Below are 15,507 nucleotides of genomic sequence, written 5' to 3'. Positions count from 1 at the left end.
GATTACACGATAAGTCACACAAATCTGAAGGCTGTAAATTCAACTAAATACTTAGGGATTACAATTACAAATAACCTAAACTGGAACGATCATAAATGTGGGTACAGCGATTCATTGGCGGAACACTTAGAAGGTGTAAGAGGTCTACTAAAGAGACTGCTTACATCACGCATGTCTGTCCTATTCTGGAGTATTACTGTGCGGTGTGGGATCCGCATCAGGTGGGACTGACGGATGACATCGAAAAAGTACAAAGAAGTGCAGCTCGTTTTCTATTATCGCGAAATAGGGAAGACTGTGTCACAGACAAGATACATGAATTGGAGTGGCAATCACTAAAAGAAAGGCGTTTTTCATTGCGACGGGATCTTCTCATGAAATTTCAATCACCAGTTTTCTCCTCTGATTGCGAAAACATTCTGTTAGCACCCACCTACATAGGGAGAAATGATCATCACGATAAAATAAGAGAAATCAGGGATTGCACAGAAAAATTTAAGTGCTCGCTTTTCCCACGTGCCGTTCTAGAGTGGAACGGTAGACAGCTTGAAGGTGGTTCATTGAACCCTCTGCCAGGCACTTTATTGTGAATAGCAGAGTAATCACGTACATGTAGATAGATGTAGAACGTGCGGTATCTGCTCTTTCGGACACGTTTGAAAGAAGACACCACGCAGTATTCGCAGCATTTATATATTACGTGTAAATTGAAGGTAGAGAGGAGAACAAAGGAAAGGAAAGGAAAGGGGAGGGATCACTGCTGTCAGTTGCACTGGACATTACGCGAAATCGGCCGCGACGAGTGAAAATGTGTACCCAATCTGGGATCTTCTGCTCCATGTGCATGTCCGATAACAACTGCGCCATCCAGAAGAGTTTCATCGCAACTGCACGCCTCATGGCCAATCCACACTCCCATCGAGCGCGACATATCCGCAGTCCGTGTCCATTTCCTCCATAATCGCTCTGCCGAGATTCCCACAGGATGTCGGACGAATTTGTGCATTCGCACTGAAGGTGGATTCATTGCACAGCTATACCTATCAAATTATATGAATGTGTGGTGTCTGTTCTTTTGTTCTCCTCTTCACCTTCAATTGACATATAATAAAATATTTATTACAATATGCGAGGATTTTATTACACATTATCTTTAGGTGGCCCATTGACTGCAACCTTTCCGTAACTAGTTGAGAATTATCAAGAACGGAACTGTTCATATTACTGAAAATTGTCTAATGCCAGACTTCTCGGAAGTCTGCTGCTCATAATTATTTGAGTATCAGAAGGGTATACCAAAATGGTTCAAACGGCTCTGAGCACTATGGGACTCAACTGCTGTGGTCATAAGTCCCATAGAACTTAGAACTACTTAAACCTAACTAACCTAAGGACATCACACACATCCATGCCCGAGGCAGGATTCGAACCTGCGACCGTAGCGGTCGTGCGGTTCCAGACTGTAGCGCCTTTAACTGCGCGGCCACTCTGGCCGGCAGGGTATACCAAAATGGATTAGTGCACCGGTATAAATAAACTTCTTTACTGTAAATCGTTTCTCGTTGTATTCCTAACTGCGTAGCTGTTGCCGGCCAGAGTGGCCAAGCAGTTCTAGGAGGCGCTACAGTCTGGAACTACGCGACCACTACGGTCGCAGGTTCGAAAACCTGCCTCGGGCATGGATGTGTGTGGTGTCCTTAGGTTAGTTACGTTTAAGTAGTTCTAAGTTCTAGGGGACTGATGACCTTAAAAGTTAAGTCCCATTGTGCTCAGAGCCATTTGAACCATTTTTTGCGTAGCTGTTTGAAACTAATTTTAAATTTGAAATTAATATAAATTCTTGAAGGTGGTTCACTGCGGTTACTCTTTGGGAACACGCTACCAAACTGCCAAAATCACTCAGATGTTTACCGCTGTCGACTATTGTCACCGCTACTAATTTGTCATTGTAGCTAGCCGTTTGTCTTTCAGTTACTCATCGTTGTCTCAGCTGTCTGTCCCCCGATCACCACCGAATTCTTCATCATTGCCATTGCAAATCGCTACTTGCAACACGCCGCTATTACTATTGTGTTTGCTGTACAGCAAGTGTCTCACCACTCGCCGTTCAGGGCAACGAACTACGTTAGTGCTATCACAGACCCCCTTCATCATCGCCATTATTGCTCGTCATCGCCGTACCTCTCATCCTTAATGAGCTTTCCATGAAATACATGGAGCTCCGACTCCTCATCCTCATATTGCACATTTATTCTCCACATTACCCCTCCCACCAGCCTCCCCCCCCCCCCCCAGCATCATGCCCATCTCCTATTCCACCTAGGCTACAACCACGTAACCAGCAATAGAAGTAACCTGCAGTCATCATGAGAAATGACTGAACAGCACAAAATAGCAATCGTATCCGCCATTGATCGTGGTCGTCAAGCATCTGCTACAAAAAGTTTTGTTAATAACATCAAATATACTGACACTATACGACTTCCCCAAGAAAGCCTCGAGTAACACTTATTTCAAAACATTCGCTCTCTCTCTCTCTCTCTCTCTCTCTCTCTCTCTCCCTCTGTCTGTCTGTCTCTCCCTCTCTCTGACAAAAAAAAAATGGTTCTAAGCACTATGGGACTTAACATCTGAGGTCATCAGTCCCCTAGACTCACAACCTAGAACCGCTCAGCCTCTCTCTGACATACAGATACTTCACAGTCTAAGGTAAACGCACGATGCGCCACACATCAGTTTTTATGGCATAGAAGAATTCCATCAGGGGCTAACACTGAAGCAGATTTGCCAAAAATTCACGTGCGGTAGTTTCACCAGGCCATAACGAAAAACCACGATTGAGACTTGTAAATCCTACAGACGAAGCTTTCGCTCTCAAATACGTATAGGTCAATAAAAAAATGAAATTCCATCAATTAACAGACTTTCATACATTAAATATTTACTTAACAATATTATTCTTAAAATTTATAAGCCCAGGTGCAAATGGCACAGTGGGTTATGATATCGTATTGCTTAATACATCGTGGAACAGCAATAGTGACAAGAAAGTATCAGAAGTTTGTTGTAATTAGGGTACCAAAATATCTCGCTGTCAACACGAAAATGCACCACCAAATCAACACAGAGGATAGAATTCTCCCATTTCTCATATTTTGAAAGCTTAATTCGTTATGGATTATCCGTCGGTAAGCTGAAACATTTAACTGATCTGTAAGTGTTACCTATTGCTTAGTATTAGTGACTGTTGCTATGCCACTTGCACAGTGATAATGAATCAGTTTATTTTGGTTTCTATAGTCAGATGACAGCAGGTGTGCTTAGAAAAAATGTCAGTTCCTTCGCAAATACCGCACAGTGTATTAAGAGCTTAGCGTTACCCAAGCGCATTGTAAGAATACGATCACGATCTAACTTTCCAGCAATATTCACGGTTACCGGGGTACTCTTGGGATATCCGTGGTGGAAATGGGTTGATGGGAGGGAGGGAATGGGGAAGGAGAAATGTCCGCTGACTTCAAAGAAGTCACGCCTAAGACCGAAGCTCCACGAGCTTCCCTTCTTCATGCGTTGAGCTCAAAATGAAATTGACGTATTCTATACAAAAAACTAACACCTGTACAAAACAAATGCAGGCAAAGGGTAAGTGTCATAAGTGGTACTATCAATCATGATGACAATTATCTGAAAGTCAATATTCCCTGCAGTATCACTGAAGTCATGTGGAAAGATCGTGGGGTCTGTTAACTCTGATCGACTGCTTCTTCATTTAAAGCACTAAGATTGCAGCACGAAAGTTGAGTGTATCTTGTTTCAAATCATTCCAGCTGAGGAAAAATTCAGGCTTCCATTGGAAAAGTGAATACTATGGGTCAGAATCACGAACTCTAGCTAGTACACCAGTGAGACAGTGATAGGTGCTTGCTTCTAAATCCGTAACATCTACATCTACATCTACATCCATACTCCGCAAGCCACCTGACGGTGTGTGGCGGAGGGTAACTTCAGTACCTCTATCGGTTCTCCCTTCTATTCCAGTCTCGTATTGTTCGTGGAAAGAAGGATTGTCGGTATGCCTCTGTGTGGGCTCTAATCTCTCTGATTTTATCCTCATGGTCTCTTCGCGAGATATACGTAGGAGGGAGCAATATACTGCTTGACTCTTCGGTGAAGGTATGTTCTCGAAACTTTGACAAAAGCCCGTACCGAGCTACTGAGCGTCTCTCCTGCAGAGTCTTCCACTGGAGTTTATCTATCATCTCCGTAACGCTTTCGCGATTACTAAATGATCCTGTAACGAAGCGCGCTGCTCTCCGTTGGATCTTCTCTATGTCTTGTATCAACCCTATCTGGTACGGATCCCACACTGCTGAGCAGTATTCAAGCAGTGGGCGAACAAGCGTACTGTAACCTACTTCCTTTGTTTTCGGATTGCATTTCCTTAGGATTCTTCCAATGAATCTCAGTCTGGCATCTGCTTTACCGACAATCAACATTATATGATCATTCCATTTTAAATCACTCCTAATGCGTACTCCCAGATAATTTATGGTATTAACTGCTTCCAGTTGCTGACCTGCTATTTTGTAGCTAAATGATAGAGGTGGTAGAGGAAGACTTATATGCTTCTTTGTGGGATTTTCTTAGTCGGACGAACCTTGAAACATAAATTATATTTGGAGGGTGGTGGGCATAAAATAAAACTCGTGGATGCAGAAAACTTGGAAGACCATTTGATGAAAGATACAATAAGTTAAAAGACGAAAGTAGGAATCCTATATGTTTTTCCATATTATGTTGGATTAATGGGTGTGTGAAAGTCCATGGGGCTATGTGCACTAAGGTTATCGTACGCGTTCGCCTCTGAGAAAAAAATTAAAGACTGGAAAGACGAGAGAACAATCGTAAAAAAAAATCGTGACGTGACTGTCGACCGATGCCGTGTCATCCTTAGCTGTACATCATCGGAATAAGTATGCTGGTTCTTAAGGTCGTTTTACAGAACCAAATGTAATGAGGCAACGCATGACGTCATACTGGCAAATAGCGCTTACGTACTTCCATGAAATGTGCACAATAGCATTAAAATGCCCTGATAGCAGTTTTAATATTGTAACACTTGTGTTTTGGTTGCGTCGGATAAATTACATGCGTAGAATTTACTAAACACGTCCAACGCTGCAGCTGTGAACATGCTTCGGTTCTTTTCAGCGCAGTGAGAGGCGCTGATTCCGATTGTCCGACTCCTGTAAGAAGCTCAACGTGGCTGTCGGGTAAACACCCAGCGAAGGCAAGTTCGCTGTTCCTCCGACGTCAGGACTTCGCCACGTTACCAGCAGGAGCTGCAGATGTCGCAGGTGCAGGCGTATCCAGGCAGAGGGCGCCGTGCAGGCTCGTGTCGGCGACAAGGTGCAGCGACCTGTAGAAGTCCATACCAGTTAATAAGTAGTTCACGTTTACATACGGAAGAGCAGGACTATCAACAAAGACAGTAAACGACTAATGTTACCACACCAAAAACTATATCCATTCGTCCTAACAGCGTGTAACATCCCGCGGCCCACTGCAGCATATCCCGTTCACTTTCGATTATATTACATATTATTTATGTTATATAAGGCATTAGTGTCCAGACATTCGCGATACAATCAACTGTTGGACTAGATTGCGTGGGCACTTTTCTTCACGCTTATCGAATTTCATTAGATCAACTTCAGATATGTTCAATGAATGTCAAATTCGAGAGCTTTTTTCGTGGACGGGAGCATACAAAGTTTAATGTCGTGCTACACTTGACACATGTGGACGTGTAACCTAGTTTTTTTTAGTGTGTTCATTAGAAAACGGTTCGGAAAGATTCAAGGAAAGATTACTTTATGCTTCAAGTTGGAATACAAGGCAGACATAATCTTTTTGGGGTCGAAGTTCTGGCTCTGATTCCTTCCGCCACTGGTAAACTTGGACAGTACGCGATGTTACACCGGGGAAATCCTTCAGTTCCTTCTCAGGATAACTTCTGGAGCAATCGAAGAAAAGGCTCTTCAACCCGTCCATTATAACCGCCTTGCAAGTCATGTTACACTATGGAAACTAAGTATGCATTGCAGTGTACTGCATTCATGAACCTAGCTTGGATTTACCAAGCGGTTGCCATCGCTCAAAATCGCTATACGTCACACAGATGCATCTACATTTGCTTTAAACGCATACTCATCGTGTTTCCATTTTTTTTGTGTGTAACGAACTAATATAACAACAATACAATAATAAAAATAATATGAATGTCACACTATACCTCTCATTACAATGTTGCCATTGGAGGCGATCGACGGTATGACGGAATTTTTCGCCAGAAAAGACTCTGACGAAAACACTTCATGGTACTGATCAGCAGCCACCACTCGCAATTCTCGCCACCGACCTTAACTATCTGAATAATTTATCTCGTATACATTCTTTCAATCTCTTCAACATCTGCGGAGCTACACTCATGCTCTGCACGTGGCAGTACACACAACTAGCGCTAACAGCATAGGCACATAGGGACACACAAATGACAGAGGTCTGTAAGTCCACGATATTGGTGATAAGTTGAGAAAACCGTCCCGAAACACATGTGCTACAAAACGCCACTGTTTCATGCGCATGTACCCCGACATCAGTATGGGATATGATCACCATGGACACGTACACAGGCCGCAGAACGGGTTGGCATACTCTGGATCAGGTGGTCGAGCAGCTGCGGTGTTATAGCCTCCCATTCTTGCACCAGTGCCTGTCGGAGCTCCTGAAGTGTCCTAGGGGTTGGAAGACGTTCAGCGATACGTCGACCGAGAGCATCCTAGGCGTGCTCGATGGGGTTTAGGTCTGTAGAACAGGCAGGCCACTCCATTCGGCTGATATCTTCTGTTTCAAGGTACTCCTCCACGATGGAAGCTCGGTGAGGCCGTGCGTTATCATCCATCAAGAGGAAGGTGGGACCCACTGTACTCCTGAAAAGGCGGACATACTGGTGCAAAATGACGTCCCGATACACCTGACCTGGTACAGTTCCTCTGTCAAAGACATGCAGGGGTGTAGGTGCAGCAATCATAACCCCACCCCACACCATCAAACCACGACCTCCATACAGGTCCCTTTCAAGGACATTAAGGGGTTGGTATCTGGTTCCTGGTCCACGCCAGATGAAAACCCGGCGAGAATCACTGCTCAGACTATACCTGGACTCGTCCGTGAACATAACCTGGCACCACTGTTCCAATAACCATGTACTGTGTTCTTGACACCAGGCTTTACGGGCTCTCCTGTGACCAGGGATCAGTGGAATGCACCTTGCAGGTCTTCGGGCGAATAAACAATGTTTGTTCAGTCGTCTGTAGACTGTGTGTCTAGAGACAACTGTTCCAGTGGCTGTGGTAAGGTCCCGAGCAAGGCTACCTACAGTACTCCGTGGCCGTCTGCAGGCACTGATGGTGAGACGTCGATCTTCTTGTGGTATTTTACACTGTGGACGTCCCGTACTGTAGCGCCTGGACACGTTTCTTGTCTGCAGGAATCGTTGCCATAATCTTGAGATCACACTTTGTGGCACACGGAGGGCCCATGCTACGACCTGCTGTGTTTGACCAGCCTCCAGTCCCCCTAGTATTCTACCCCTCATAACGTCATCAATATGTGTTCTTTGAGCCATTATCAACACACAGTCACCATTAGCACGTCTGAAAACGTCTGCACACTTACTCGCTGCACTGTACTCTGACATGCACCAACACACCTCTGCGTATGTGGACTGCTGCCAGCGCCACCGTGCAATGACTGCAGGTCAAATGCACTGCATGGTCATATCCCGAGGTGATTTAAACCCGCAAACTACCCACCAGAGCGTTGTTTCACCAAGTATCAGCATCATCCTTAACTAATGAGCATGAGTGTAGTTGGCGTATGAACTTGTACTACTGTGGTGGGTGTCTGCTTTGTATGCAGGGTGTTACAAAAAGGTACGGCCAAACTTTAAGGAAACATTCCTCACACACAAATAAAGAAAAGATGTTATGTGGACATGTGTCCGGAAATGCTTAATTCTCATGTTAGAGCTCATTTTAGTTTCGTCAGTATGTACTGTATTTCCTCGATTCACCGCCAGTTGGCCCAATTGAAGGAAGGTAATGTTGAATTCGGAGCTTGTGTTGACATGCGACTTATTGCTCTACAGTACTAGCATCAAGGACATCAGTACGTAGCATCAACAGGTTAGTGTTCATCACGAACGTTTGCAGTCAGTGCAATGTTCACAAATGCGGAGTTGGCAGATGCCCATTTGATGTATGGATTAGCACGGGGCAATAGCCGTGGCGAGGTACGTTTGTATCGAGACAGATTTCCAGAACGAAGGTGTCCCGACAGGAAGACGTTCGAAGCAATTGATCGGCGTCTTAGGGAGCACGGAACATTCCAGCCTATGACTCGCGACTGGGGAAGATCTAGAACGACGAGGACACCTGCAATGGACGAGGCAATACTTCGTGCAGTTGACGATAACCCTAATGTGAGCGTCAGAGAAGTTGCTGCTGTACAAGGTAACGTTGAGCACGTCACTGTATGGAGAGTGCTACCGGAGAACCAGTTGTTTCCGTACCATGTACAGCGTGTGCAGGCACTATCAGCAGCTGATTGGCCTCCACGGGTACACTTCTGCGAATGGTTCATCCAACAATGTGTCAATCCTCATTTCAGTGCAAATGTTCTCTTTACGGATGAGGCTTCATTCCAACGTGATCAAATTGTAAATTTTCACAATCAACATGTGTGGGCTGACGAGAATGCGCACGCAATTGTGCAATCACATCAATAACACAGATTTTATGTGAACTTTTGGGCAGGCATTGTTGGTGATGTCTTGATTGGGCCCCATGTTCTTCCACCTACGCTGAATGGAGCACGTTATCATGATTTCATACCGGATACTCTACCTGTGCTGCTAGAACATGTGCCTTTACAAGTACGACACAACATGTGGTTCATGCACTATGGAGCTCCTGCACATTTCAGTCGAACTGTTCGTACGCTTCTCAACAACAGATTCGGTGACCGATGGATTGGTAGAGGCGGACCAATTCCATGGCCTCCACGCTCTCCTGACCTCAACCCTCTTGACTTTCATTTATGGGGGCATTTGAAAGCTCTTGTCTACGCAACCCCGGTACCAAATGTAGAGACTCTTTGTGCTTGTATTGTGGACGGCTGTGATACAATACGCCATTCTCCAGGGCTGCATCAGGAATTCCATGCGACGGAGGGTGGATGCATGTATCCTCGCTAACGGAGGACATTTTGAACATTTCCTGTAAAAATGTGTTTGAAATCACGCTGGTACGTTCTGTTGCTGTGTGTTTCCATTCCATGATTAATGTGATTTGAAGAGAAGTAATAAAATGACCTCTAACATGGAACGTAAACGTTTCTGGACACATGTCCACATAACATATTTTCTTTCTTTGTGTGTGAGGAATGTTTCCTCAAAGTTTGGCCGTACCTTTTTGTAACACCCTGTACATCCGTATTACGAAAATGCGTTCACTTTGCTGCTCATAGTAGCTTACCGACCTACTACGTGTTTTCTTATTCATTATTAGACTACTTCGGCATTACCTCTATTGGATTTTTTATTTATAATCATTAAAGCACGTATAATGTTGTTCTTTTACAGACTGTTCACAACCTCCGTCGACACATTTCACATAATACTCGCATTCACATACTTACGGGATGCACACGAAATAAAGGTCGTTGCCGTGTTTGCTTACCGCAGGACGCTGTTCCAGAAGAGAGGCCTCGCGGGGAAAACCACACGGCTCTGGCGGCGGCGCAGTGCTGCCACCATCTCTGACGCAACCTGTTCGTCACTCAGCTCGGGAATTCTGGAACACAGTAAACACTTTTGGTAAGGAAGTTCTCCGAAACATGTATAGGTCCCAAAACAAGAAAAAGTTGTGCTTGCTCAAGGCAAACCACATTTCCTTATTACACAGCAACCATTTGTTTGTTGGCACTGACTTCCGAAGATACAAAGCGTTCACGAACTCTAATTGCCTGACTGCAGCTCACCGGTTTGGAACGGGGCTCAGGACGTCAGTGCAACGCCTGTGTTCCCGATGAAAAGCTCATTGCCACCGCTTTACTCCTGGACCAGGTTCCAGTGCTGTAAATTCTAACCACCATAACGTTTCAAGCAAGATGCTTATACTCCACCAGGAGAGTCACCACGGGGCAGCAGTTTAACGACATTTGTCAGAGAAGAGAATGTGAGGTATAGTGATATGAAAACACCTTATTGGAGTTTTACCTAGATAGTGATTATACAGAGACTTTGCAGAGACGTTGGAGCACGTGTCGAAGTCTCTATAGTGGTCCGCCCCAGCCCCTATACAAAGAGAGAGGGTAAAACTGCTGTTCCAATCACAGATTCGGATTGCATATACAATTACGACTTTAATGGCAGTAGGCACGGGGCTGCACACCAATATAAGAATATAATTCGTTCAGTTGTACGTTAAAAGTAATTTTCTCAAGACATATGTATCCACAGATGGCTTGACCGAGTATAGGACTTTAAATAGTGGGGATGGAGAAATTTCTGAGTTCACCAATCATTTAATTCATAAATTCATCAAAACGGCACAGACCTGCAGAGGATACAATGGCCGTTGGTTTCAAAAATCCCCGTCAAGGTGACGGTTGCGGGGAGAGACCAGCTGCTCAGACTGCCAGACGCCTGGCGCCACTCCAGTAACGCCAACCTGTGTGTGGGCGGGCCGAACAGCCCCTCTGCTGAAAGTCTAAGCGACGGTCGGCATTTCCGCCCTCGCTAACGTTGGCAGCAGGGACTTTTGTCGTCAGAAAAAGCATATGGTGTGCGAGGACTCAAGATTACAAAACTACTGACAAGGGGAGCCCACTTCGTTGGTCCCACGGATTTACTTCAAACTTTGTACTCCTTTAGTAGGCCATTAAAATGACATAATATACAAGAAGCAAGGTGCACTTGTAACACCAGAGCTCCATAGCTCTACTGACATAAATTTTCCTTTTTTGTCTGTTCTACCTTTTGTCATTGTAAATATTGTTTGATTGTATTGATAGCACAAGAGTGTTCGCTTTTCCTTTGTAAAAACTTTGATCTCATGGTTCGATTCTATGCAATGTACTGTATCTATCATTTAAATTCTTTGTATCATTTGGAGGGAACAAAACTTAATGAATATAATTGTAATTTTGTTTAAATAATTTTTTATGGAAATACCAATATGTGCAAACGATATGTTTTGTTTAAAGTAACTACTTGCTGTTATGTAAAGACTGATCCTCACTAAGTGATTTTAGTTTTTTTGTATGTAAAAGGTGGTGTGGTTCCCCTCGGGAACGGAACTTTGTAGCGCGCGCAAAATGTGGTTGGTGTGGATAGAAAGGTGGAACAAAGAGTCAGTCGGGGACGAGCTACCAAACTGTCAACTGCTCATGTAAAAGTTGTGTATTGTGCTGGTGCCAAGAGAGACTTTTCGTGCCGCTTTCCGATGCCTCGGGTGAATGGATAAAGAGCTGGAACTATTCTGGAATTGGTACCTATCATCGCCATCAAGAAATGAGAGTCCAGCATTTCCGCCTGCAAATCCACCCACCGACATGCACTTGCCACCACGTTGCGCAATCACTGAAAAGGAACCAAGGAATTGTAAATATGTAAAGTGAAGGATCAGCTCATTGGATGTTTCAGTGTGCTCAAATATAAGGTAACTTATAAACGAATTAAGTCGGGTGATGTTGAGGGTATTAGATTAGGAAATGAGACACTTAAAGTAGTAAAGGAGTTTTGCTATTTGGGGAGCAAAATAACTGATGATGGTCGAAGTAGAGAGGATATAAAATGTATGGCAATGTAACTTGTTCTCGAAAGAACTGTTACTGTTGATGACCGTGCAGCTTTTCCCTGGAATAAATGACTAACTGTCTTCGTATATATAGTTAAAGGCTACCCAGCCACTGACCTTCGTCTGTGCGAATGCGCACAGGTTGCCCACTCTTACGGGAATCGCCAAAGCGTCGCGAGTAATGAGTGGTTGGGCAAATGTCTATAAGGTACAATACATATGTAGAATTGTGGACAGTTGGGAATGTGAGTCTCACGGGAGGCGTGCAAGGGATAAGTCCCTGCAGTCGCGCTATTCATCTGTGTCCTCGGTTGTTTAGATGGATAGAGCGTCTGCCATGTAAGCAGGAGAACCCGGGTTCGAGTCCCGGTCGGGGCACACATTTTCAACTGTCCACATCGAGGTATATCAACAACACCTGTCAGCAGCTGAGGTTTTCAGTTAGTCATTTATTCCAGGGAAAAGCTGCACAGTCAATAACAGTAACAGTTCTTCCGAGAACAAGTTACTGTCTTCGTATATGTTAGCACTTTCTTTAACGTCAACCTCTGCTAGTGACAGAGTTCATTGCACTCTCGTGTGACAAAAGTATAGGCTGTGTTTGTCCATTGAAGTTACTTATTTTGAGTTCTTGAACTAGAATGTTACTCATTCTTATGTCTAATTAGGCTGGCGACCGTTTTTATTATCATTTGGACACTGTGGACAGGTAAATTATTGTTTGTTACCGTTTAAATAATTACGTAATTCTGACTTTCACTTCCGATAAGCCACCTCCGTTTGGTATATCACGGTCAACACAACTAAATTCGTTCCAGAGGGTAACACTGTTCCACTTCTTTATACTCTAATTGCTTTGACTAATAATTACGTGATACAATTTGCCTCCAGCTTTGATGTTCTGATCTAACAGTAGCGGACGGTAGTGTTATACACTACTCTGGCAATCCCGAGGAAAACGCAACAGAAGTTTCACACGTCTGTTATGTATCTGATATACGTGTGCGAAGACACCGGTCATAAGCAGTAAGTGTCGTCATGTGGTTAGCGTTCGCGCGTAGCGAGAGTGTTGACGACGAGGCGGCAGTTCGAATTGCAGCAACACTTATTTTTCAGTCTATATTTTTTTCATCACTGGTCACATTATATAATTTATATGATATTTGAGAGGTAATATGACGGGAAAAAAACCCACGTGCATTTTCATGAAGTTGTGAGTTTCGTATGTTAATTGACTATTTACTATTTTTAATTAAATTTTCAAGGACGAGGGGGAGGTTTAGAAAATCCAAGTCAAATAGTCAAACCTCGATAAATAATGATGCGAATGAGGGAGGTGGCAATGTGCCAGACCACAAAAGTAATGAATAGTTACTCGTTCGGATGTACACTCGACATCATACGTTGCAGGAAAGTGTTTGTCATACAGAGATGGAAAACATAAATTCAAACGCCATTACTACATCGAATGAATGCAGTTTTCCCACATTTAGAGCTAATGTTCAGAGTTTCTAAGGGAAAACACATCTCGCTGACGTTCTGAAAAATTTCTCTTTCTTCTGACAGGTTGGATACAGACCATGTATGACCAATAATGAAAAAACTATAGATTAAAAACTAAGTTTGAAAGCGACCCGACCGCTGCCTCATACAGGTTCGGCTTACGCAGCTCGAACGCTAACCACTTAGCCACCATCAACTCAAACATCGCGTAATTAGCACAGATACATACGCCACATAATACACTCCTGGAAATTGAAATAAGAACACCGTGAATTCATTGTCCCAGGAAGGGGAAACTTTATTGACACATTCCTGGGGTCAGATACATCACATGATCACACTGACAGAACCACAGGCACATAGACACAGGCAACAGAGCATGCACAATGTCGGCACTAGTACAGTGTATATCCACCTTTCGCAGCAATGCAGGCTGCTATTCTCCCATGGAGACGATCGTAGAGATGCTGGATGTAGTCCTGTGGAACGGCTTGCCATGCCATTTCCACCTGGCGCCTCAGTTGGACCAGCGTTCGTGCTGGACGTGCAGACCGCGTGAGACGACACTTCATCCAGTCCCAAACACGCTCAATGGGGGACAGATCCGGAGATCTTGCTGGCCAGGGTAGTTGACCTACACCTTCTAGAGCACGTTGGGTGGCACGGGATACATGCGGACGTGCATTGTCCTGTTGGAACAGCAAGTTCCCTTGCCGGTCTAGGAATAGTAGAACGATGGGTTCGATGACGGTTTGGATGTACCGTGCACTATTCAGTGTCCCCTCGACGATCACCAGTGGTGTACGGCCAGTGTAGGAGATCGCTCCCCACACCATGATGCCGGGTGTTGGCCCTGTGTGCCTCGGTCGTATGCAGTCCTGATTGTGGCGCTCACCTGCACGGCGCCAAACACGCATACGACCATCATTGGCACCAAGGCAGAAGCGACTCTCATCGCTGAAGACGACACGTCTCCATTCGTCCCTCCATTCACGCCTGTCGCGACACCATTGGAGGCGGGCTGCACGATGTTGGGGCGTGAGCGGAAGACGGCCTAACGGTGTGCGGGACCGTAGCCCAGCTTCATGGAGACGGTTGCGAATGGTCCTCGCCGATACCCCAGGAGCAACAGTGTCCCTAATTTGCTGGGAAGTGGCGGTGCGGTCCCCTACCCCCTACGGCACTGCGTAGGATCCTACGGTCTTGGCGTGCATCCGTGCGTCGCTGCGGTCCGGTCCCAGGTCGACGGGCACGTGCACCTTCCGCCGACCACTGGCGACAACATCGATGTACTGAGGAGACCTCACGCCCCATGTGTTGAGCAATTCGGCGGTACGTCCACCCGGCCTCCCGCATGCCCACTATACGCCCTCGCTCAAAGTCCGTCAACTGCACATACGGTTCACGTCCACGCTGTCGCGGCATGCTACCAGTGTTAAAGACTGCGATGGAGCTCCGTATGCCACGGCAAACTGGCTGACACTGACGGCGGCGGTGCACAAATGCTGCGCAGCTAGAGCCATTCGACGGCCAACACCGCGGTACCTGGTGTGTCCGCTGTGCCGTGCATGTGATCATTGCTTGTACAGTCCTCTCGCAGTGTCCGGAGCAAGTATGGTGGGTCTGACACACCGGTGTCAATGTGTTCTTTTTTCCATTTCCAGGAGTGTAGATGCGTAAAACTTCTCTTGCGATTTGCTCGGAGTTGCCAGAGTACTGCATCTTGCTACTTGCGCATTATGTTGTTTTTATGGCCTACTAAAGGTGCACAAAGTTTGAAGTAAATCCAACGTCGTGGCCTTACCTTGTGAGAGTCACCCTCTAGCCATCAGATCGTGGCAGTGCTTCGTAGGGTCAGCAAGTAGCCGTACATTGTGGCTTTATTTCATGACCAGCAGTCGTGTAGCAATATACGCCATTTTGCGTCGTATGTCTCGGTTTCCACCGCCATGGGAGCAACCAGGCACCATTACGCTCAATTCTGATCGAGTCGTTCGCGGTAGATTGCTCATAGCAAAACCGACTGTGTTTAAGATGTAAATATTCGGTTAGAACCGCGAAAGATCAGCCTTCCGATTGA

The 15,507-nt window shown here is 45.3% G+C and overlaps 1 protein-coding gene across 1 annotated transcript in view; it reads right to left on the bottom strand.

The window, feature by feature from the left end:
- Positions 1-4,626: 4,626 nt before the first annotated feature.
- LOC126130117 (uncharacterized) overlaps positions 4,627-15,507 on the bottom strand; it is a 377,494-nt gene continuing 366,613 nt past the window's right edge. The window contains exons 8-9 of the mRNA XM_049915163.1: positions 9,804-9,917; positions 4,627-5,419 (exon numbers count right to left, since the gene is read on the bottom strand). Coding sequence (XP_049771120.1) covers positions 5,314-5,419; positions 9,804-9,917 — 220 coding nt within the window. The 3' untranslated portion in view covers positions 4,627-5,313. The remainder of the gene's footprint in view (positions 5,420-9,803; positions 9,918-15,507) is intronic.

The sequence above is a fragment of the Schistocerca cancellata genome, chromosome 1 (assembly GCF_023864275.1).
Source record: "Schistocerca cancellata isolate TAMUIC-IGC-003103 chromosome 1, iqSchCanc2.1, whole genome shotgun sequence".
Lineage (NCBI taxonomy): Eukaryota > Metazoa > Arthropoda > Insecta > Orthoptera > Acrididae > Schistocerca > Schistocerca cancellata.
The sequence above is the reverse complement of the archived record's forward strand: the minus strand, read 5'-3'. Positions and strand labels throughout refer to the sequence as shown.